Source organism: Salvelinus sp. IW2-2015, linkage group LG8, assembly GCF_002910315.2.
Source record: "Salvelinus sp. IW2-2015 linkage group LG8, ASM291031v2, whole genome shotgun sequence".
NCBI lineage: Eukaryota > Metazoa > Chordata > Actinopteri > Salmoniformes > Salmonidae > Salvelinus > Salvelinus sp. IW2-2015.
Genome location: NC_036848.1, coordinates 41,115,437 through 41,140,288, shown reverse-complemented (window position 1 = coordinate 41,140,288; position 24,852 = coordinate 41,115,437). Strand labels below are relative to the sequence as shown.

General features: G+C 41.8%; 4 protein-coding genes across 4 annotated transcripts in view; 1 reads left to right on the top strand and 3 right to left on the bottom strand.

Moving 5' to 3' along the window:
• Positions 1-135: 135 nt before the first annotated feature.
• Positions 136-2,489, bottom strand: LOC111967945 (parvalbumin beta 2). The gene is made up of 5 exons (XM_023993403.2): positions 2,407-2,489; positions 1,516-1,579; positions 1,055-1,187; positions 686-795; positions 136-542 (listed from the first exon to the last, which is right to left on the bottom strand). The coding sequence occupies exons 2-5, from the start codon at positions 1,571-1,573 to the stop codon at positions 517-519; spliced, it is 327 nt and encodes a 108-aa protein (XP_023849171.1). The 5' UTR covers positions 1,574-1,579; positions 2,407-2,489; the 3' UTR covers positions 136-516.
• Positions 2,490-6,467: 3,978 nt separating this feature from the next.
• LOC111967944 (parvalbumin-2) lies at positions 6,468-9,215 on the bottom strand. The gene is made up of 5 exons (XM_023993402.2): positions 9,131-9,215; positions 8,171-8,241; positions 7,911-8,043; positions 6,960-7,069; positions 6,468-6,732 (listed from the first exon to the last, which is right to left on the bottom strand). The coding sequence occupies exons 2-5, from the start codon at positions 8,229-8,231 to the stop codon at positions 6,707-6,709; spliced, it is 330 nt and encodes a 109-aa protein (XP_023849170.1). The 5' UTR covers positions 8,232-8,241; positions 9,131-9,215; the 3' UTR covers positions 6,468-6,706.
• Positions 9,216-10,235: 1,020 nt separating this feature from the next.
• Positions 10,236-11,889, bottom strand: LOC111967042 (parvalbumin, thymic). Its single transcript, XM_023991950.2, has 4 exons — positions 11,752-11,889; positions 11,358-11,490; positions 10,889-10,998; positions 10,236-10,479 (listed from the first exon to the last, which is right to left on the bottom strand). The coding sequence occupies exons 1-4, from the start codon at positions 11,810-11,812 to the stop codon at positions 10,451-10,453; spliced, it is 333 nt and encodes a 110-aa protein (XP_023847718.1). The 5' UTR covers positions 11,813-11,889; the 3' UTR covers positions 10,236-10,450.
• A 1,514-nt stretch (positions 11,890-13,403) lies between these two features.
• The window catches only part of LOC111967943 (serine/threonine-protein kinase LMTK2), a 14,678-nt gene continuing 3,229 nt past the window's right edge, over positions 13,404-24,852 (top strand). Inside the window, exons 1-3 of the mRNA XM_023993400.2 lie at positions 13,404-13,562; positions 23,699-23,782; positions 23,961-24,085. Of these exons, the coding sequence (XP_023849168.1) occupies positions 24,000-24,085 (86 nt within the window). The 5' untranslated portion in view covers positions 13,404-13,562; positions 23,699-23,782; positions 23,961-23,999. The remainder of the gene's footprint in view (positions 13,563-23,698; positions 23,783-23,960; positions 24,086-24,852) is intronic.

The window sequence follows — 24,852 nt, the reverse complement described above, 5'->3', positions numbered from 1 at the left end:
CCATCCTACTGACCCGAACTGTGTGTATGGACCGGTCAGGTGATGACAAAATTCCCCTCTAGTCTAAATAGATACTCTCATGTGGAGTGGTACTGAACATTAAAGCAAACTGTAAAGAAAAGATGAGACACCATATTGAAAAAGAACGTTTATTCTTTTCTATATATCGTCTGACGTCCATTTCCCAAAAAGTGCATCATTGATTGGACACTAAAGCAAAACTCAAATTAATGAGGACAGGGGAGAGACACAGCCACGCTACATTTACATTCATAGTGGACAGAAAGATGCACTATGGGTAGACAGTCACAGGCTGTGTCTGATATGACCCCCTGTTCCCAATATAGTGCACTACTTTTGCCCATCAGCTCTGGGAAAAGGTATTGCATTATGCCTGGGAAAGGGTGTCATTTCAGACACAGTAACAGTCACGTGTATAAAAGTGTTAAGATGAAAAGGGGGATGTCTTGGGTCAAGTTGTTCCTTCAGATCAAGAGGTGTTGGTCAGGTCTTCATTTATCCCTTGATCATGGCAGCGAACTCTGCAAAAGTGAACGCACCATTTTTTGTATTAATAATATGAATGGTTCAATAATTTATTGCTCAACATTTCATTTTCAATTTCAACTGAGATTGCGAAGACTTGCAATAACGTTCCCAAATTCCAAAAAGGAATAATCCTCACCATCAACTCCAATCATGCCATCACCATCTTTGTCCCCGTCAGCCAGGAAAGCCTTGGTCTCAGCGTCAGTCAGGGCTCTGGCAGAGGCAGAGAAGTTCTGCAGGAACAGCCTGGATGGATACAGAACAAACAGGCAATAAGCAAAGACTGTGCTGATGCTTTCCTGCTCTACTTATATTTTGGGGGAGGGGACTCTATTGCTGAGACAGAAATAGGCACCCCGTTCTCTACAGAGGGGTAGGTTTAAAGTGACGTCCTTTTTTTGCCCCCACACTTAACAATCAGTCAAGCCCTATAAAGGGAACATTCACTCTAAGAAACATGATCAAAGGTGTTATATGATGAGTGTAATATCAGAGGGGTACTTACTTGAGCTCATCCTCCTCAATGAAGCCACTCTTGTCCTGGTCAATGACGTAGAAGGCCTTCTTCACATCATCGTTGGACTTGCCAGCCAGGCCAACCTTGGCAAAGAAAGCCTTGTGGTTGAAGGAGTCAGCAGCTGTGGGGAGATCAGTTATCCATTAAAATGAGGATTTCACAGTTACAAATATACCTAACAATACTGCTGTGCCAGGGCTGTGCCCGCTTGCCCATGGCTAGTCTAGTGGTAGAGCTGCTTCCCCCAGACTGGACCACACTCCCCTGGAGGCAACGGTTCAATATTGCGGTCTAGCCACTCTTTTCTGTGCTATATCCCTCTCATCTCTCTCCTCATCAACCACAAAAATTAAAGAAGCCTGCTATATACAATCTTGCCCACAAACACAGAGATCCTAAAATAGAGAGAGAGAGTAGAAAGTGAACTGAGGCATCTATAAGAGGTTTACCTGTGCAAGCAGCGAGGGCTGCAGCAACATCAGCATCGTTAAGACCGGCGAAGGACATGTTTAGCTGGGGAGACAGCAGAGAAGATCAGTTACAGCAAAGCAAATGTTTTTCTGTTCATCACCTGCTTCTGCACAGCAACCGCAATGACTGATTTCAGTATGCTGAATCTCTGTCCTTTATCAGAGTTGGATATTTGGAAGATTGAACCACCCTATATTAAACCATTGCATTTCCTAATAATATAAATGGTAATAACATAGTTGTTGTAGTTAACATAGTTATTGTGCTGTTATTAACATCTGAAAATCAAGTTCTATTATTCCATTTTGCTTAGTTTTAGTTATTTGAGTTATTTTTGGTTATTGGGTAGTTTTGGATCTTTTAGTTAGAGTTGGTTATTTTGGTCAGTGTTGGTTCTTTTGGTTAGTTTGAGTTAGTTTTGGTTATTTTGGTTAGTTTTGGTTCTTTTTGTTTTTTTTAGTTGGTTTTGGTTATTTTGGTTAGTTTTGGTTCTTTTTGTTTTTTTTAGTTGGTTTTGGTTATTTTGGTTAATGTTAGTTCTTTTGCTTAGTTTTTGATATTTTGGTTAGGATAGGTTCACACAACAGAGAGCATCAGGATGGACAGTCCTCTATTCCAAAACCTGGATTTGCAGGCAGTGAACGATATATCATCCCAATGATGTAGCCTAGTCATTCCATTTGGTTCCTTGATTATTCCAAAGGCAAAACACGTGTCCTGCGTTTCTTTAATTGAGATGGCCTTTATAGTAGATGCTTCCTCCATGTTCAGTTCCATAGTAAGGTGTAGTAAAGCCGAAGGGTTGAAGATACATGCAAGATGTTGTCGACCTGACAAGACGAAGATTCATCCCTCTGCAACAGACTCACCTCAGGTTTGGCTTTAAGGCTTGAGTGGATTCGCAAAGATGATTCTGCCGACTGGTGTAAGCCCCCCTGCTCAAGCCCTCGACCTTATATACCCTACTCACCCGAAATATGAGGCAAAATGTAATAGACACCGCATGCAAAGCAGTTGGTTGAAAATGTGTCCAGTAGTCAGTGTCCTTTCTATTTATATCTACATACATGAAGATGCTTAAATGGTACTTGTTTGCAAAAGTGCTTAATATTAAATCGGGCTAATAATATACGCTGGTATAGATTACATAGATTTGCCGCTGATGCAGATTTATATTGTGTGAAAATCCATACTGATGACAATATTAGATCAATTAGATTTGTAGTTATTGAATACTTCACTTTATACGCAGATGTTTCTGCATCTTTTGTTGGCTTCGACTTTCATATATATACATATATATATATAAAAATGTTTTGATTTCAAATCAAATTGTATTTGTCACATGCGTCGTAAAAAACAGTTGTAGACTAACATTGAAATACTTATTTGGGCTTTTATTTATGTTTTACGGTCTGTTTAACAAAATCCATCAACAGCTATCAAGTTTAACAGTTCATAGGCCTAATTTACGACTGAGTTGCTCCGTCTCAGTGCGTAATTGGCACGCGCAAAATGTCTGGAATGAGTTGTTGTGCATGTATCTGTCTAACAAAAGTAGAGCCCATGATTTATGGCCATAGGTGTAAGGTGCTGTATTACGCTTCGGGAGAAAACAGACACTTGAATTACTTGGCTAATTATAATAGGGCTGACGTGTCTTCATGTTAAATCATTTAAAAACATTGAAAGCGTTTTTGTTTTGTTATTGAAAAAGCTAAACACAATTGAATTATGGCCCCTGTTTTTAAATTTTGCCTAAAATGACATACCCAAATCTAACTGCCTGTAGCTCAGGCCCTGAAGCAAAGATATGCATTTTCTTGGTACCATTTGAAAGGAAACACTTTTAAGTTTGTGGAAATGTGAAAGTAATGTAGGAGAATATAACAAATTAGATCTGGTAAAAGATAATACACAGAAAAAACCAACCTTTTTTTGCATTTTTTTTGTACCATCATCTTTGAAATACAAGAGAAATGTATTATTCCAGCCCAGGTGCAATTTCGATTTTGGCCACTAGATGGCAGCAGTGTATGTGCAAAGTTTTAGATTGAATCAATGAACCATTGCATTTCTGTTCAAAATGTTGTATCAAGACTGCTCAAATGTGCCTAATTTGTTTATTTATAACTTTCCATGTTCAAAACTGTGCACTCTCCTCAAACAATAGCATGGTATTCTTTCAACCGTCCCACAGGGAATCCACCGATCCCGAAGAAGTTTTTAAGAGCCTGTGCTGTCAGAAATGTGAGTTTTCTGTTTTAAATATTTTGCCACACTATAAGGTTGGAATAATACTATGAAATTCTGAAAATTATGATAATGCCCTTTTAGTGTAAGATCATTTTTGAAAAGAACGCCTGAAATTTCAGCCTGTTTTAGTGGGATGGTATTTTGGCCTGCCTGGTGACATCACCAGGTGACAAATTAGCTAATAGAATAATAAGAAAGAGTTCCAAACCTCTCTACCAAAAACAACTCGTTTTCAGTTTTCCCCTCCCCACTCAGACCACTCCCAGACAGTCCAAGCACTCCTGCTTGAGAAATTGCTCTTTGCTAAGAAGCAATTTTTGTTTCTTTTTGTCAATTTGAATTGAAAACAATCACAGTAGGGTACTTCATTGCTACCCATAAATGATTTGATATTGAGACGGAAATGACAGCATTGAAACTTTAACAAGTGCATGATATATGGTGAAAATAAAAATAAAAGCTCAAGAAACATAATAACAAAATAATTCTAAATCTAGCCCAAAATGTCATATACAATTGTATAGGTTATTTTGTCTGTCATATAAGATTTGCACATTTGGCAAAAAATGTACTCATAGAACTCTAATTAGGGCCTAATAATTTATGGAATCATTAATCTATATTTCACATCTTTCCCTACAATTGGATGTACTGGTGCCCTTTGGGTGGTTAAAAATGTTAATTGGGGACCTCTTTGCTGAGGAATGTGAATCTTTTTCCTGAGCAAGTTTGTCATTTTGTATATTTGTATTATATTATATTTTGTAAATTGTGTGTATGCAGGGCTTCCTTGCGAAAAAGACATTGGTCTCAATGGGACTCCCTGTTAAAGTAAAGGTAAAATAATAAGAAAATAAACATATTTTTTAAATCAGTGGCTCAGGGGAGAGAAGAGGGGACACCCATAGGAATGTATTTGGCACAAAGGATAAATTGAGTCAGTCATCACCTCTGTCTAATTGAAGGGTGCCTGGTGTTATTTTGGTCCCTTTCAGCTCCCCTACTCCCCTCCAGGCTGTTTCTCAGTATGGCTATGCTACTATTTACGAGAACAGTGAAAGGTGATAGGTCTACTTCCATCATCATTCAAACATTCAGATCTGGGGAGAGCCATTACGCAATACCTAGGCTACTGTACTGTACATCACTCAATTTTAACAATGCTCTCGATGGTGCCATTTTGGATGCAGGAGTCCACATACGAGTATACATACAGTAACGTGTGTGACACGGTTAATGTGTCTACATCCCAAATGGCACTACTTAGTAGTGCACTATTTTTGACCAGAGTTCTATGGGCCCTGATAAAAAGTAGTACGCTATAGAAAGAATAGGGTGCCATTTGGTACGTATGCTATGTGTTTCATACTGTAGCAGGTGGCACTGTTGAGGTGGCACTTGTTACTTTTGTTTGAGAAGGCCAGCTGGATAAACTATGGAATGCAGTTTGTTGCCGTTCTTTTTCTATGGTTGTGTAGAGACTATCCAAACCTTTGTGTGTGTACTGGCCATAGTAGTAGTGGCCCTTTAAATAGATTTAGAACTGGCAACCTCATCAGTTTATATTTTATGGTACATAATTCAACAGGTCTAGAATTACATGGGAAAATGGTAATTACATAGAAATAGCATATTCAATACTTTTTATCAGTCAGTCACTCCTCTCCCCATCCTTGATCCTCAGGTGCGTTCGGCTTGACCCCTAACCCCTGACCTTTACCCACAGATAGGTAGAGGAATCCATCTTGACACAAATAAGATTAAAGCGTTTCCCCCTTAAATCTTCTCCCTTAGATTATGTGCTTTTTATCTATTCCTGCCATTATTTAATATGAGTGTTGTTGTTAGATGGATGTGTCAGAACAGTGGACAACCCGTTATCAGCTGAAATCAGGAAGGAATCCAAGCTGATGTGGGACATTCTAATATTCTGACATTCTGACATTCCAAACTCCACTTAGAGGTGGTCCTTGGACTAAATCCCACCTTGTCATCAATAGCATATACAAATAATTAAATACATTTACTGTACATTCTACATGTAAACAAATATCTGCAAGTAAAAGTTCAGAGTGCAATTTGTTCACTTTTCCCTCCCTCGCGACATAAATAGAAATGGCCTTATTCTATGTCACCGAGTATGACATTTTCTCAGTCTGATAGCTGAGGGAGAGAATCTTGTTCATAAATGTGCCTCATTAACAAAAACGTTGTAACATGGGAGTTCTGAAACCCTAGCCAAGAGCTGGCTGGGGGCCTTTGCAATGTGCTGGCTCTAACTGAACATATGCAAGAGATCCTCCAGCTGGCCAGCCCTCTAAAGAGATGTCTCCGAGAGGCCCTGTCAGTATCTGTGTCTTTCTGAACCAGCTATAAGTGTGCCAGAGCTGAACATATATATGTCTCCTAGATGCAGTGCCAGTAGGTGGATCCTGTTTTGTGAACCTAAATGTTCACATGATGTATAGCAGAGGTCACTATATACAGTTACTTCTCAGTACCCTGTGGAGTAATGCTGATGGGAATCCCGGTGTAGCTAGTGTGTGCTGCATCAGTCCTGTATACTCCAATATTCTAAAGAAACATAACATTTTATTCCTTCTTTAGTTCTTCGAAGGACTTGCTCAACTGTGACACTCAATGTCAGATGAAAAACCATTAAAAACAAAAGTCGTTGTTAATCCAAATGAAAATTTATTGAAATTTTCTAAAAGTGCAAAGGTCTGGTGGTAAACTTTTGCACACCGGCTGACGTAGTTAGAAAACATAACAGTCAACACGCTTTGGGAGTGTGGGGTGACATTCATAAATAAAATGAATATAAAAAAGATGCAGTATTTGACAGGCAGCAAGCCAGGACAACCTCAACAGCAGACTTGTGGTTCTATGAAAACCGAGCCAATGATAGATGACTTATACTTTCACCAAGGTGGTGAACTCTGTGGAAACAAGGAAGAAACAACAACAGTTATTGCAAGACAGGTCATGATGAGAACTTGAAAAAAAAAATGATCCTCATAAAATCCTAATTTCCTACATGTCATGGCATTTAAAAGTAGTTACGCGCTACTAAAAATTGTTTTTTGTTACAGTTACTTGGCCAACTGGATAGGGTCAAGTACATAGTTGCTTGTTTGATAGAAATGTATAAAAGTGATTTGATTACCATCCACTCCAATCATGCCATCACCATCAGCATCTCCTGCCGCAAGGAAGGCCTTGGTCTCTTTATCTGTCAGAGCTCTGGCACCAGCAGAGAAGGTCTGGAGGAACAGCCTGGAGAGAGAGGAGCACCTTAGAGACTGCTGCCCTATGTACATAGTCATTGAACACTGGTCACTTTATTCATGTTTACATACTGTTTTACCCACTTTATATGTATATACTGTATTGTAGTCATGGATCATACTATATAAATACTGCTGAACACACCTTTTATATTCATATATTGTCCATACTGTTTATACACCATCATATACATATATATATATATGATGGTGTATAGACAGTATATATATATATACATATATATATATGATGGTACATAGATATATATATACATATATATGTATATATATATTCCAGTCTCTGACATTGCTCATTCTCATATTTCGTCATTTCTATATTTTTATTGTTTTTTGTGTGTATTGTTTGGTATTGTTAGGTATATCGCACTGTTGGAGCTAGAAACATAAGCATTTCACTGCAGCTGCGGTAACATCTGCAAAATATGTGCACGCAACCAGTGAAATGTGATTTGATTTGAAGGGTGTGTTTAAGTATCCCTATGCGATCAAATTAAAATGAGTCTTGGTGAGTGGAGATCAAGGAATAGTCAAGATATGCACTCGTATTAATTTCAGTTTCATGGGTGGTGTTGCGTTGTACTGTACAGTAAGTTAGCTTTTGGCAAATTAATCAACAGAATGAGTTGCCTTATACTGTATAGTAAGTTAGCTTTTGACAACTGAATCAACTGGGCTGCCTTAATCGACATCCACGGCTTCGGCGCCCGGGGAACAGTGGGTTAACTGCCTTCCTCAGGAATAAGTTGCCTTGTACTGTACAGTAAGTTAGCTTTTGACAACTGAATCAACTGGATCAATGTGAGACTTACTTGAGCTCATCCTCCTCAATGAAGCCACTCTTGTCCTGGTCAACAAAGTAGAAGGCTTTCTTCAAATCCTCAATAGACTTGCCAGCCAGGCCAACCTTGGCGAAGAACTCCTTGTGGTTGAAGGACTCAGCAGCTGTGAGGGATAAACACAGTGGTCATTTCAACATCACAACCTGCTCATGGATGATTATACATGGTCAATATGGGCCCTTTCACTTTAACTGACATTGATTGTCATAAATGAATTAAGTATAGCACACCTGCGCAATGCTGGAGGGCAGCAGCAATATCCTCGTCCTTAAGCATTCCCTTGAAAGCCATTTTTTCGATTCTGAGAAGTAGGGAGAGAGAAAACAAGTGAAGAGAAAAAGAGAGAGAGAGACATTTTCAAAGTCATGAACATGAATATTCAACAGAAAATACTTGGGCCCACTAACCTTTTGACTCTGATAACCACATCTATTGTCAAGAAAACTGTCTCAGGCATATATATATATATATATATATATATATATGTAGATAGACCTTTTCCCAAATGTTATTTCATTAATTTACTAATTGTTTAATGAATTAATGGATTTAAATGGATAATAAATAGCATTAGTACTGTGTTATCTGTAGCTTACAGGTTTATGTTCCAAACGTAGCTCATCTGTGCTCAAAGGCAGAGTGCCTCAATGCAAGAAACTACAGCAGGCCAAAGCCCATACAGTAGTATGCTGACCCATGACCTTTAGGTCTGCTAGACCTGTTTATCAGATCATCTCTTTCATCTATTTCTACCAGCTCTGGAGCCTGTTTCTATTCTGTCTCTCAACCATTCACACAGAAAGATTCACATAGGACTTTCACTGTCATGAAGGTCCATGGCAATTTAGATGGAGAAGAAGCATTGGTAAAGAAAGAAACATTGAGTAAGACATGTCTGCCAGTGACAGTAAGTATCATTCAGAGTGGTCCTCGAACTGAGATTCCTCGTGCGCCAAAACCATGGCATAAGTCCTCCATCTCCATCTCTCAGGTAAGTGCGTTAAGTCCAATTTTCGCTTTATTTAAACTCCAATTCCAAACGCATTCCAGATAGAAACGTTTCCCTCTTCATTTTTATTGAATGTATTCCGTGGAGGCAGTAAAGAAAAATCTTTGCATGTTGCTGATGCTGAAAACCATTGGTGGTCTGTAGCCTAAATTAGAGCATCAGTCCGGTTGAGGGAACTCACCTTTGGAGGATTAGTGGATTAGTGGCGAGGAGGCTGCTGTATCTCAGTGTAGGGCTGGATGAAGCAATACTCCCCTAGCTCCCACATTATATACCCTCGCCCTTCAAGGTGTAACACACACCGTATGCTTAGAGTTCGTTTTGGAAAAATGTGTCTAGTAGTCAAATTGTACTATTTTTATCCTTTCAACTAGGGATATGCATGCAGTCCTTGGGTGAAATGCAAGAGGGGCATTTTGGGCTTCAAGCTGGTCTTCTCATTCGGCTGTATGTTGGAGATAAAATGCCTGCAATGCATTTTCTTCATATGACCCATTATCTGCAATCAGGGCAATGTGGCACTTGGTGACATCAGTGTGTTTCTGAAAATGTATAGAGCAAGTGTGAGATGATAAACAGACATGAACAATTTAGTATCCATCAAATCAGATCATTTTGTTTTGTATGATTTATATAAAAATACAACTCTTTAACTATCTGTACAATATAGTTTAAACCATATTTTTTTTATATAAGCTTAATGCAAATGTATATATTCATATGATGTAGGTCTAGATTTTCTACTTCACAATTATTTTACATAGATTCATCATTCTTATGCTGGACGATATTGTGCTTGTCATATTTGTAAACGATAAAATCACCTCCATACTAGCAGAGTCTCATTTAAACATGTTAAAAGTTGTTGTTGTTGATAGAAACATAGACATGATCTTCCTGACAGTTAAAAGGTTCCCAAGTTATCAGTTTATAGCAAGAAACCTGATCCCTCGTCTGCCTTCCATATATACTGTACATGAATAATCATGAGAAGACAATGACTTGGTTTGGATGATCTACTGCAGTTGGATACACATGAGAGGAATATAGACTTGGTTTGGATGATCTACTGCAGTTGGATACACATGAGAGGAATATAGACTTGTGTTGACTTGACTCCTTACCCTGGGACACATGCTCATATTCATGCAAGGAGCAGCCTGTCAAGGACATGACTAGGATACATCACATACTGTCATGTGAAACAGGTGCTACAATATTTATGGTCAAAGCCATATATACTGTATTTATAAACTTTACATCAGAGAAAGACAGCTGCAGGCGAGGCAAGTGTTAAGCCAAAGACTGTTTATTTGTATTGGTTTACAATATCATATTTTCCTTAGTCAAAACTAGCATACAGCATATTGCACTACTTGTACTGACAGACAGAGGCTGGACCAACCCAAGAAGGCACTGAGCAGATTCACACAGACCATGTACTGCTTGTCTTCAAACTACAAGATTGTCAAAAATAAACATCTTCTTTATCTTCCTCTCTTTATGAAGACATGACAAGGTTGGAGAACTCTGAAAGAGAGACACAAACTGTTTTCAATGCGTTAATTCTTAATGTTCAATATGCAGAATGTACAGATTTAATTACTGTCTAACTACATTTCCAAACTGGGTTTCTCATCCAGTGATCTTTAAACTGCCATAAGAATCATAAATGTTAACAGCCGACCCTGGCCACCGCAGGTTAGTGTATTTCGTCATGAATCTTGTTCTGGAGAGTGGTCACTAGCTGGCACAGTTATAAAATCAGATTTTTAACCTAACCCTTAACCATAACCTTAACCACACTGATAACCCTAATACAATATAGCCAATTTGGAGTTTACTGGTGGCCTATCTAAGGCAAAATTGCTCAGTTCTGCCTCCAGGACAAGGCTCATGACAATAAATGTCAACCTGCCTGATGGCCTAGTAACCCTACCGTCCCAGCCTATCTTTCCGTCCCCGTCTTTGTCCCCAGCTAGGAGAAAGGCTCTGGTCTCAGCCGCTGTCAGGGGACGAGCCCCCTTGGAGAAGTTCTGGAGGAAAAGCCTAACACACACGCACACACACACACACACACACACACACACACACACACACACACACACACACACACACACACACACACACACACACACACACACACACACACACACACACACACACACACACACACACACACACACAAAACACAAAAAGTAGCATTACATACAGTACACTGTACAGTAGAACTGTTGTGTGTTTGGTTGTATCCATCTAACTCTAAAGGATCTTAAGTCTTTGTATTAGGCTACTTTTTTTAGGAAACAAAATAAAAGAAAAATATTTGTATCTGCCTAGTATCTGCTGCTATTTTGATCTTGGGATCAAGTTCCCTAGAAGACGTGTATGTTATATTGAGACTCAACTGTAGCTCGTCCTGTTCGATGTAGCCACTCTTGTCCTGGTCCAGGATCATGAAGATCTTCTCAATCTCAGGGGGAGACTTCTTGGACAAGCCCACCATCGCAAAAAACTTCTTTGGGCTGAAGGAGTCGTTTGCTAATAGCAGAATGGACAATGCAAAATGACAAGTGACCAAACAAACCGCTGACGTTTGAAGTTAGTAGTTCAAATCTCACTGAGTTTCCTTTTCTTTGGACTTCTTGAGTCTTAATATAAACACATTTGTGAAGCCACAATCATATAGAGAAATATAAACGGCATTTATGAGTCCCTATGGGCAACCCAACACAACTACTATAACATTCCCCACAACATTAAGTTACAGTAGAGGTCAAAAGTGCAAACACACATTCATACCTTTGCAAGCATTGATAGCTGAAGTAATATCTGACGCAGCAAGGAAGTCTGTGAGAGCCATACTGAAACTGTAGCGAGATCGTGATGAAACGTAGCAGCTTGTGGTTCTATCCTAACTGATGGTGAGGTAGAAAGCTACTGATAAGAGCGATCTTATGATGCCATGGTGTCAGAAACCACCAGCGTTTCCCTGCCAAACACAGCTGTCTTTTGGGCCCACTTGACGTTCAACTGACGTGGATGTCACGGCGTCACTATGACAAAGCTTTTGTTTGGCACTTAATTAAGAGACAAACTGAAAGTGGCCCTTCTGGTGAACAGAAAGCCATTCTTACTAGCTTTTCCCCCATATAGCGGAAAAAGTACAGATTGAACCCTTTCAGCCTGAATATAAGATTTGTTTGAAACAGCCAGTGACAGTGATACATGATCAGAAGTGTTGATCTGTCTTTGTATTCATGTGATTTAGTGTTTTTCCTTTCAGACATGCTGGGGAAAAGGCTTAAGGAACAGATAAGAGGACAAGAAAATAGAAGACATGCTATATTTGGTTGGCCAGATATCGCCTGGCTTGCCTGCTCTTCTCTCTCCCTCTCTTCCTGTCATCCTCCACTCCCTTTTGCTCATCTCCCTCCTCTCTGCCCTCTCCCTTCTCTAAGTTTCTGGTTGCTTCCTCCCTGTGTTACAGAGCTGTCTCTCTGGCACAGGATCCCCCAGGCTTAGCTATAAACATCCTGTTATTCGGAGGCTCAGTCACGTTTGGGCTTCCCCTGCGATGGGGGTAGGCTCACTATCGTCACGGGTAGCGGTAAATCACTTACCAGGGACTTTGTTTTATGAGAATATTAGGTTTTGATTCTTCAAATCTCCAGTGTCAGTACTACTCTACATGTTATGTCTTTGCAGTGGGGCAGACACAGCTGTTGGTGCCTGATAGAGGTTGAGGAAGTGTTAACGACTGATGAATGTTGAAGAGCCACCTCCCTGTGAGGCTGTTTTACTGAACAGCCACCTGCTGGAGTTTTCACACATTCCCAGGTGGCCATGCTCTACTGTAGCCTATTATGTACAGTAACTGGATAATGGCCGTTGGCCTGGAAACAGTACAGCGTAATGTTTCCTGCTGGTTCAACAGCTACTAGCTCTGGAGAGAAACATATCGATAAAGAGCTTGAACTGACCTTGACACATTTACCCTTACATGAAACTTTGGGGAATGATGATTTACAGTATCGCCACTATCCCTAATAATACATCTACTTCATTGCTCACATGTGGGGGTCATTGTTGATATCTGCCCCAGGCCCTATCTGAAGCGATCTGTGTCACTGTGGGCCTGCTACTGAGCACGTGCAAGCCTATGGCTGGAGTTGTAGAGCTCCTCTGAGCACCAATGACGTGAGCCGGTTTCCTCAGGATAGACGACAGCAGGCCTCTCAGCCAGGGGAGTTGAATAACGACAAAAACATCCTCTCCCTCCATACCTGCCCCCGGCCGCGGCCTTGTCCCCTTCCATGCTCCGATGCTTGTTTGCAGGAAGGCCAGGTTTCCTGTGTGATGGAGGAAAGGGGGATGGGGGGGATGAGGGAGAGGGGAAGAGGGATGGGTGGTAGGGCTAGTACACGTAGAGACTGAACAGATTGACTTTATGTTTTAGCTGTGTGTGGATGTTGGCGTTCTATGTAGTTTCCTGTGCAGGTGAAGCTTGTTGATATCCATGAAGACAATACACAGTAGTAGTGGAGGTAGAGGAGGAAAGACAATGGGACTAAGGAGCAGAGCAGCCTTCTTCTACATGGAGAACCATAGTGGTGAGTAGGAGGAAAATTATATATTTTTGTGATTGGGATTTTATGTTTGTCATTGTAGTCCTGATTTGCATTGTGCTGGTTGATAGAGCTTACTGTATCCACTTTGCCAGATATGATGTCATGTTGAGACCTGACAAGACTGAATTGTTTGGGTTTGTAAAATGTCTTGTTGATCTATCAAAAGGGGATTATAAACTGGGTAGTTCGAGCCCTGAATGCTGGTTGGCTGACAGCCGTGGTATATCAGACCGTATACCACGGGTACGACAAAACGTTTCTTTTAACTGTTCTAAGTATGTTGGTAACCAGTTCATAATAGCAATAAGGCACCTCTGGGGGTTTGTGATATATTGTCAATATACCACGTCTAAGAGCTGTGTCCTGGCACTCTGTGTTGCGTCATACCGAAGAACATCCCTTAGCTGTGGTATATTGTCTATATACCACACCCCCTCGGGCCTTATTGATTAATTATATTATGGGGTAAAAATGTCTATACAATTATTTTGTGTAAAAACTTGTCCATGTATCCTCCTGGGGGATCTGCACTCCATCATTAGAGCTGAGTCTAACTGCTAACTATGGAAACACTAAAACACACACTGACACACTGGTTAGTTCAGTGGAAAGTAAAGCACACGCACAGGTGTACTATCTTAATTTGACCAGTTTCTCAAAGCAGAAAAAGAATCCAGCAGCAACAGGAAATGTTAGTTATTATTTGAAAATGTTTGTAGGGGTTGATACATTTTTTATTAGGGTAAATCAAGTCTGACATTTTAAAGTGGAAATTACGAACTTCAGAAGCCTTTTTAAACCTTGAATACACAATATTTTGCACTTCCTGCTCAGCAGGAAAATTTGCTGTGACAACAGATTAATCAAACAGAGTGATTGCAAAACACATTAGCCTCCTGAGGGATCTCCCCCAGATCCCTGGACCATGATTACCACATAGTTTATTTATATATTTTTTGCCCTTTTTCTCCCCACGACCCTGCCAAGCTGCGCTCCTTCTTGACACACTGCTCGCTTAACCCGGAAGCCAGCCGCACCAATGTGTCGGAGGAAACACCGCCCAACTGGCGACCGTGTCAGCGTGCATGAGCCCGGCTCGCCACAGGAGTCGCTATAGCGCTATGGGACAAGGACGTCTCGGCCAGCCAAACCCTCCCCTAACCCGGACGATGCTGGGCCAATTTTACGCCGCCTCATGGTCTCCCGGTCACAGCCGGCTACGACACAGCCTGGGATCGAACCTGGATCTGTAGGGCCTTAGACCGCCCCACCACATTGTTGCCTGGCTGGGATTGTTTGGTGCTATTTTGGTGTGGTGAGAGCTGAGTCATTTTGGCATAGCTGACAGACATGGGGACGGTCTCTCAGCTGCCAAGCCAACCAGGTGGTGGCAGCGTTCTCTTCTCACTCCCAGAGTAAGAGGAGAGAGAGAGAGCCTGCTGACCTGCTGGGTTTGGGCTTTTTGCTTGCTTTATTTATCTGGCTTTTTATCCGTTGGTCCCACTGCATCGAGCAAGCTAAATGAAGTGCATCTTAAGTATCTGAAAGAAAACAAATCCTGTTTTGACTTGGGTTTGTGCACATTTCAGGGTGAGGTCTGCTCAGGTCTGATTCTGTATGCTGTTTATGGACAACGTTTCTACCACTGATAAGGTCTTTGGGAAGTCACAGGGAGTATATCTGGGGCTCTGCTGCTCCTCTCACACTCAGACACAGAGATCTGCAGCCTGCCCGGGCTCGCTCGCTCAGCCCACTAACTGGCTGCTATGGGTATGGGCTTTGGATCTACCTGCCATTGTCATCGGGTAATTACTGTGGACTGCATGTAGAGGTTTTTAATGTTTTAAACATTTGCCCCCTCGAGAGAATAGTGATACAGAGAGAGAGAGAGAGAGAGAGAGAGAGAGAGAGAGAGACTGCTTGAACATCCATCCTGGGGAAAGCGATTGCTCCTCTTCTTCCCTGGGCTCAGTTACATCTCTGTCTATTTCCATCGGACCAGCTGTGGTGGGGGACATACCGATACCGTTCTCAGATTCATCTCGACCCCCCCAATCCCATCACCCCACTTCTCCTCGCAAGGCCTCTCCCTCCTCAAGCGGTTTTATTTCGCTCTCCTGACGCTTTGACATCAATCACTCAAGATTTAAGTGTGTGTGTGTGCGTGCGTGTGTGCATGCGTACATGCCTGTCTGTGTGTGCGTGCGTGCATGTGTGTGTGCGTGAGTGAGTGCGTGTTGATGGGAGCCCTGTAGTAACCCTGTCTCACTTCTCGCAGCTATAAATCCTCAGCAACCAAAGGAACACAAGACAGAGTGTTCTATCTGATTGCTGCTCACGTTCTGATCACTGCTCACGTTACTCCTTACTCCAGCCTAACTTACTGCCAGGCTGGCTGAGTACCCTGTCCCCTCCACAACAACAACCTAAGAACCTTCCCTCACACTCATTCTGCAGTCTGCATGTGAGCCAAGGGTAGGCTACCCACTGGGTTTGGGAGGATAAACACAGCAGAACATAGTTTTGCCCAGGGATGAAAATTACCAGACATTTATAGGAGTAATATTATGTGGAGGATGTTATCAGGTGGGTTGAGTAAATAAGCAAATAAAATGAACGTGCACACTGTTACGTATCCCCAATGACCTTTATTAAATGGACAATGTTTCAACCAACTCTCCGTCCCAGTTAAAGACCCCCCTTGGCTGCGACCCAGGCTTAGTTGAATCAGGTGTGGTTGATTTGGCACAAAAGCATGTACCATGTGTGGCTCCCAAGTCCCGAGGACCGGGATTGAACAGCCCTGGGTTAGAGGGGACATTTGGCCAGTTGTATCTCAAGGGGCCGGAGAGAGACTTCCCCACACACATCACCCTCTGCTGGTGTGATTTCACCAGGCCATTAAATAGGCCTCTGTTAGCTAGTCTACTGTAACTGCCTGAGATGGTCGTTAAGCCATTGTATATCAGGTTTCCCTTCTACACCCACATCAGCAGGCGCAGCGCTCTTTTTCTCTCAGTTTCTCTTCATTTCTCTTTCTCTCACTTGCTCTCTCCCCCCTCTCACTTTTTTATCCTTTATCTCCCTCTTTCTTTCTCTCCTGACTCTCTCGCTTCCCCTCCACCCTTCTGTTCTAAGGAGTGTTAGAAAATGGTTGGTCTTTCTCTTGTGTTACTTTCTGGATAGGAAAGGGGCCGTGGGGTGGAATGTAATGTGCACTTCTCAAGCTCCAGGACCCCCTTAAAGAGTTAAGAGATTTGGGTTAGACAGGTTTGTTCAAATCAACAGGGGTCTTTGCTTCCACCATCCTGCACTGTGCTGTAGCTTATTTCATGTACGGGTTTAAATTCAAACTTGTCTTTTAATCTCTGCGCTTTAGCCATTGGCTACCATCGGTCAGCACAAAAATGTAAAGAATGCATGTCACTCTGGTATAAAGGATTTGGAGACAGGCGCAGGATTACATCTGGGTTTTTAATACACCCAAAACAAACACGTACAGTAACACTGGGATGTACCCAAACAAAAGAGCGGGGGTAAACCTCGTAGAACGACACGGGACGAGACCCGTAATACACAAAACACGCAGCACAGGCTCAGACAACGCATAGGTACTCACACGACCAAAGGACATGGAAAATATAATGGACAGCCCAATGGGAAACAAAGGGCACATTTGTACAAATGTGCGTAATGACACAGTTCAGTGTAGCCTAGAAGGCCGGTGACGATGACCTCCGGAACTGGTAAACAGAATGAGCAGCAGTACCGGGGGGATCCGTGACAATGCAGCTAGCCAGCGACTCTATTTAAAGAGTGGGGATAGAAGCAGCAAACCATAGGGTAAAAAATTGTTGACATGAATTAAACTGCAATTATTTGAATCATAAGTAAGTTAGCCTGCAACAAGTGTCATGTTAGCTATTTATTAAATGTGAAAATCTATTTTGGCATATGTAGCGTATACCCTTCACCGTCCGTCTCTCTCTGTCCCTCTATCTTCTGTTTCCTGTCTGTTTAATTCGTAACCAGGGATAACCCTGACTCATTACATTTTGGACTGAAATATAGTTGCACCATGCAACTGGAGTAGTACCCCCCCCCACCCCCCCGAGCTGTAATAGGGCCATTCTGATGCCAGTTGGCTTAGAGCATGAGTGACAGTCTCTCTCTGTCCGGTGGTGGGTGAGTGAAGGGTGGGGTTCCCCAGCACCCTTTGGAGGAGGTTGGGATGGGGCGAGGGTGTGAGGGATAGGAGAAGCACAGAGCAGAGCTGAGGGTTTAAATTAGAACATCGCTGGCCAGTCCTCGGAAACCACGAAAACAATTTCATTTGATATAGCTCTCCAGTTAGGGAATGTGTTTGCCAATTTGTCAATCATTAGATTCTCAGGCTACTGTATGTACGCTGTGTCCTCTCCCTCCAGACCAGCTGTCCCAGTGGGACTGTTTTAGTATCTGATAGTGGTTGTGGTTGAGTGTGGCTGGCTGAATGATCACTTTGCACCATCCAAGAGTTCTACAGCTGTCCGTCTTGGATTATGATTGCGTGTGTGTGTGTGTGCAGGTCAGAGGTGACAGTCTAGCTTTCAACACTTTCCCAACAGTCCTTTGCCTCTCAGCGTCGCCAGCAAATTTCTCAGTGATTGTGTGTTCTGCGGCTCAGTGCTAGCTTCATGTTATTGCTGAAATATCAGTTTGCTCTAAGCTGGTCTCCTGCTTCTGTTACAGTACTGTATGAGTTGCATTCACGTGTTCGTATGTGTACCTTTATATGGGACCGTCACAGGCTTCAATGGGTTTCTTGTTATCACATTAGGATAGTTTCAGTTTACTTTCTACAGTCACTATGCTCACTTTTATAGACTCAAACAATGTTTTGAGTATCACCGTAGTAATATATACTGTAACCATTTTAATGATTCATTTTTTTAAAGTATTAGTGAAATTCCTAAAATGAGGTTGTACAGATTGATGATGTAATGACAGGCCTAGGTGTGCCAGTGCTTGTCTTGACTAACCCCTCACCCCCTTACACTCCCCACCCACCCCTCTACCCACCTCCCAGCCCCCTACACACCTCACGACCCCCAACACTCTACGAACCCGAACCCTCCAATCCCCCTCTTTCTCCCCAGAGACCAAACTAACAGTTCACAGTCCAGCCTAGTGTTGTGTTAACAGTCAATTAACTACCTAATAAATCCCTAATAAACCCCTTCACAAACATTCTGCAGAGTAGGACAAATCAAGTCTGACATTTTAAAGTGGAAATTACAAACATTAGAAGCCTTTTCAAACCTTGTATACAAGATTGCATTTTACTACTGTGCAGGAGAATTAAGATCCCACACCTATATATACCAAAAGTCCAGGGCAAATGAACCTTACAGTATAGATATAGACAGTATAGGTATAGACAGCTATATCTATAATTTGTGTTCCTGTTCAAGCTGGGTCATTTGAGCTCCTAATCTCTTCTCCTCACCATGGTAACAACCCAGAACCCAGGCAGAGAGAGGCAGGTGGGAGAGCTGCCAGACTGACATGGCACTTTTATTTTTAAATCGCCGTGACACAGCAGCAGAGCCACATCGTCTATTAGATATGCATGACCCTATAAGGTCTACTTCCATCCACTACACACACTGGCTGAGTGAAACGAGCTCTTCTGGAGGGAGGGGTTCTCTTCTCTGCCTCCTAGTGGTAGGATACTGTCATGACATGGGTTTATCTGCCTTCTAATGGTAGGATACTGTCATGACATCGTTTATCTGCCTTCTAGTGGAAGGATACTGTCATGACATGGGTTTATCTGCCTTCTAGTGGAAGGATACTGTCATGACATGGGTTTATCTCCCTTCTAGTGGAAGGATACTGTCACAACATGGGTTTATCTGCCTTCTAGTGGTAGAATTCTGTCACAACATGAGTTTTGGAGTTCACTGACTTACATTTACATTTTAGTCATCTTATCCAGAGCGACTCACAGGAGCTGTTAGGGTTAAGTGCCTTGCTCAAGGGCACGTCAACAGGCGAATATATTGATAAAAGTCACCTTGTCCAAGAGAGATTTGCGTGGTTATAAAAACGTCACACCAGGGTAAGTCTACACAAAACACAGCCCTTATTTTAAGTGTTTCTAAAATCCCCTATGGGAAAAATGAATGGTGGAAAAACGATTGGAACCATTTCCCTGTTTGAACGCTAGGTTTTATGGGTATTATGACGCATACTGTGGTACTCTATTGTGTGTAGGTTAGTGAGACAAAATCTCCATTTAATCCATTTTAAATTCATGCTGTAACACAACAAAATGTGTAATAGTGTGTGAATACTTTCTGAAGGCACTGTACTCACTGTATATGTGTTCAATTCTACTTAGTGTTTACTCCTATTTAGGGATGTGTTCAGGGTATCTACATTTAGACTTTATGTTGAGGGGTGGAGGTACCATTACAGGTTACTGTACTGTATACTGCAGTATAGAGTTCCTTACCCCAGTAAACCGTGTTCTGCCCGTACAGGGAAATGAACATGGATGAATAAATTAGGCTAAGTTGGCTCCACTCAATACTTGTTTAAGCACGCATGCAAGCGCACACAACGCACACACACACTTGAGGCACATACACACTTGATGCGCGCATACTTGCCCAAAATGGTAATGCATTATTGGCATCAGTCTTGCTTGTTCAGCCATGTCCAGGTCTCAACTGGGGAAGAGCAGGAGTACTGGTGTCAACAGAGGCTCATAAATACATTATCAGCTCTCTGAAATGTATCTTAGATTTATGTCATCATATTATAGGAACTCTTGTCAGCAAACGCTCTAAAGACCCAATAATCTGCTACTAAGATACTAAGATACTAAGATACTACTGGCATGACACAATAAGCTGACATGTTTACCACTTTGACTGTTGTTGTTTCAGTGTCTAGTTTCACCCTAACCCCCAAAACGCCAGAATGAGAAGTGAGACGCTATCCTCCGGGCGTGTCCAAATAAAGGCTGTAGACAGGGCTGCTAGGGCCCTGGGTGGTGGAGAGATCATTTCACAGGTTTACCCAGAGTGCAATGTTGCATGGTCTGGACGGTTAGAGAGCAGAGCGTCATGTGTCGCCCGCCTTGCTTGGGCGTCACTGCCACTGCTCAGAATAAGCCCAGTGCGCTCCAATTACCCTCCTCTCACGGATTGTTTGGTGTCACTTGTCGTCTGTTGGCTGGATATGATGATTCTGTGCCTCTGGTGTAAAATGATAGTTACGCAGCCCCCCCCGGCCTGCGAATGCGGGTGTGATACAACTAAATTGGTGTGGCAAACTCACAGCCAACCCAATCAGAAAAGAAAGGCGACCCCCCTCCCTCCCCTTTTTCGGGTAGTGCTAGGCACGGGTAGATCTACTATTGGTACTCTCTGTCCCTGACTCCGCCCACTAGGGTCTGCACATGGACAAGTGTCCCAGGCCGTTGCATTGCATTGTGGGACTGGTGCATTGCATTTCTTTGGACTGTCATCAAGTGGCCGTTAATGTTGAAGACCTGGGAAGAGGAGAGGTAGATATAGACTTGTTATTACCCTGGCTAGGGGTATTAATAGCAGGTGGGGCAGTGGAGAAGGGATATTCTATGCTTTGCCCCAGTTAGAAAAACAACAATAAATTAGGGAATGGAACAGCTATCCACCCACCCTATCCCTACAGTTGAAATCTGAGCAAAGATGGATGCCGCTTTCAATGTGGCCCATCAGAGTCAAAGATACTGTAATTAATTAATGAAGCGGATGACGTTGTAGATCTATGTCAAGAGGTAGCAGAACTATCTGATGCTGAGTAAATAGATTGACTACAGCACAAATAGTTTAGACCACATTTGAACTTGTTTTTCAACCCTGGCCTAAATCATATGCACAATGCTGCTAAGTTCAGTGGACCTAACAGAAGGACCAGGGTTTGCAGGCTAGGTGACATGATGCCTGGACTATACAGAAAGTGGGAGGGAGGAAGGGAGCAAGGGAGGACGGGATAAAAGAAAAGAGGGGGGTGCCCCTTAAACACACAGGGGCCAGGGTGAAATGCAAGGACCTTCCTCCATTTGAGTTAACCACCATCTGTCTATCTCTCTCCATCTTTCCTCCACTCCTCTCTTCACTCCATCCTTTCCTTCTTTTTCAGACTCGGGACAGGGAGGACCTGAAAGACGAGTGTGCGTGTGTCTCCCTGGGAACAATATCCTGATGCTGCATGAGTGTGTCAAGTGGAACTCCAGCATCAGTGATTTTGTTGCCAGGGGGAGGACAGTAGCAACCGGACCTTACAACTTCAGAAACAGTGTGGGAAATATACTGTGAAAATTGATGAATAATATTTTCAGTCAATTAATCCCGTATTCCTTCTTTCAGGAGATTGTAGTAATTGAATGGAATCTGTACATAGACGTGTGGTTGGACATTTATTATGTCACATCAAATAAACTTGAAACTTGTAAGATGTGTCAATGAGATATTTAAACAGTTATCACTAGCTGACCTCCGCCCAGTACCTTTGAATGAACATTAGACAATGTCACTAGCCGGCTACCGCCCGGTATTGTACCCTGCACCTTAGAGACCGCTGCCCTATGTACATAGTCATTGAACACTTGTCATTTTAATCATGTTTACATACTGTTTTACCCACTTTATATGTATACACTGTATTGTAGTCATGGATCATTCTATATAACTACTGCTGAACACACCTTTTATATTCATATATTGTCCATACTGTTTAGACAAACCATTCACATGTGTTATTTCATAGTTCTGATGTCTTCACTATTATTCTGCAATGTAGAAAATAGTCAAAATAAAGAAAAACCCTTGAATGAGTAAGTGTTCTAAAACCTTTGACCGGTAGTGTATGTATTTATATTCAGGTCTCTGGTCAGGAAGCTAATTTCATGCAATTCTATCCATTATGCCATGGGGTTTTAAACTGTGTACTTAAATACTGTATTCTCAACATAGCTCATTGTAATATATCTACTGATATACATATCATTCTTAGTATATATTGTGTAAATGCATCTGGTGTAAATATGTACAGATTACACTTGGAATGCTGTTAATTAGATTCGATCTGACATTTCTTGATTTCGTGTAGGATTTATTTATTTATTATTATTTGGTGTTTGACATTTTACTGCAGTGTTAGTAGCTAGTAACATAAGCACTTCGCTCTGCTCAACTGTGTATGCGACCAATAACCTTTGATTTGTGTGTGACATGTCTTTGACATCGACTGTCTGCTATTATCAACGTAACCACTAGAGGGCATTCATGCCCGCATAGGCTTGTGATAATATGCCGTGGTGAAAGTCCTAAAGATAGCAAGGTTGCACAGCCTGTACATCCTTCTTTCTTCCAAACCCTCTTGCAAACTTTCAGTTTCTGATTTTGAGCCAAAATTGTCAAAGCATTTTGTCTGTAAAGCTTCAGGGTAAGTGTGTGTGAGTATTGTCCTCTTACGGTCTCTCACTGAGGAGAATCTGTTACATTATTTATTTTATTTTATTAACCTTTATTTAAGTAGGCAACATTAGCCAGGCTTTTAATCGATTTGCCTGTTCTGCTCTGCTCCTGGTCAAGCCCATGGGACTGACTACTGTACACGTGAGCTCTTTGTCCTCTCCTCACTGTTCACCTCTATCTGACTTTGGTATTTTCATTTCTCTCTCTCTCTCTCTCTCTCTCTCTCTCTCTCTCTCTCTCTCTCTCTCTCTCTCTCTCTCTCTCTGTCTCCTCCTACTATCTCAATTTTCTTTATCTCACAGAAAATCTCCTCCCCGTTCTCTCCTCTCTGTTCTCCCTCTCTCTCTCTCTCTCTCTCTCTCTCTCTCTCTCTCTCTCTCTGTCTCGCTCGCTCTGTCGATTTTCCTTTTTCTTATCTCTCTTTCTCTCTCCTCTTTCTCTCTCCTCTTTCTGTCTCTTATACACATCTAGATGTGTATAAGAGACCTCTCTCTCTCTCTGTCGCTTCTCCTTTTTCTTATCTCTCTCGTCCTCATTTCTCTTTCACTGTCTCTCTTGCTTTTCTTCTTATTTCTCCTAATTTCCTATTTTATATATTTTCTCCAGGGACTCGGTTCTGGATTACTTCTCTTGTCGTACTGATCCGATGATCTGACCATTTGCTGTAGAATGGGACCCTCAAACCACAAGGTACAGTAGTATTCTGACCTTCTCTCTCTTAAGTCAATTTTCTCTTGAAATTTGCATTGATAGTGTAAGATAGGACTGTGTGTCAGGAAGTTGCATCAGAACTTTGTACTGTTCTGTAGTTGAGGGCATCATGATGTAGCAACATGTAAAATTACATTTGTTTATCTTCACTTGACAGACTTCACTGAAGAGACTGAGTTAGCTGTCCAGTCTTTGGATGGACCCTCATCTTATTGGCTACCCCTTATTGGCTACCCGAATGGGTGTGGTCGTAGTGGAGCAAACTGATGAGAGCGACCAATGGTATGTTCCTGTAACTTTTACTACAGTGTCAATGGTTTTTGACCATTGCTTTGCAGTTTGCATTGTCTTGTTAAATCTTCAGCTCATAATCCTCTTTATTTTATAGTACTCTCTCTTTGTGTGTGTTTGTGTGCAGTGGTGTAAAGTACTTAAGTAAAAATACTTTAAAGTACTACTTAAATCGTTTTTTGGAGGTATCTGTAGTTTACTTTACTATTAAAAAAATACTACTTTCACTTTTACTTCACTACATTCCTAAAGGAAATAATGTACTTTTACTTCATACATTTTCCTAGAAATGTCCTCGTTACATTTTGAATGATGATTTCTGAGTGTTTGAGTGAGCCCCTGTCTATTCGTAAAGAAAAAAAAAGTCTGGTTTTCTTAACATAAGCAATTTTAAATCATTTATACTTTTAGTTTTGATACTTAAGTATATTTCTCAAGTAGTATTTTACTGGCTGACTTTCACTTTTACTTGAATAACTTTCTATTAAGGTATCTATACTTTTACTCAAGTATGACAACTGGGTACTTTTTCCACCACTGTTCGTGCGAGTGAGTGCTTGTGTATTTGTGTCTGTGTGCGCATGTATGTGTTTAAACTGTGTCTTTTTGTATGTAGGACATTGGTAGCGGTTACGCAGTGAGGTGCTAATCCAGGTGATAAAGGAGACACAGATTAGAGCCCTGTGTGTGTGTGTGTGTGTGTGTGTGTGTGTGTGTGTGTGTGTGTGTGTGTGTGTGTGTGTGTGTGTGTGTGTGTG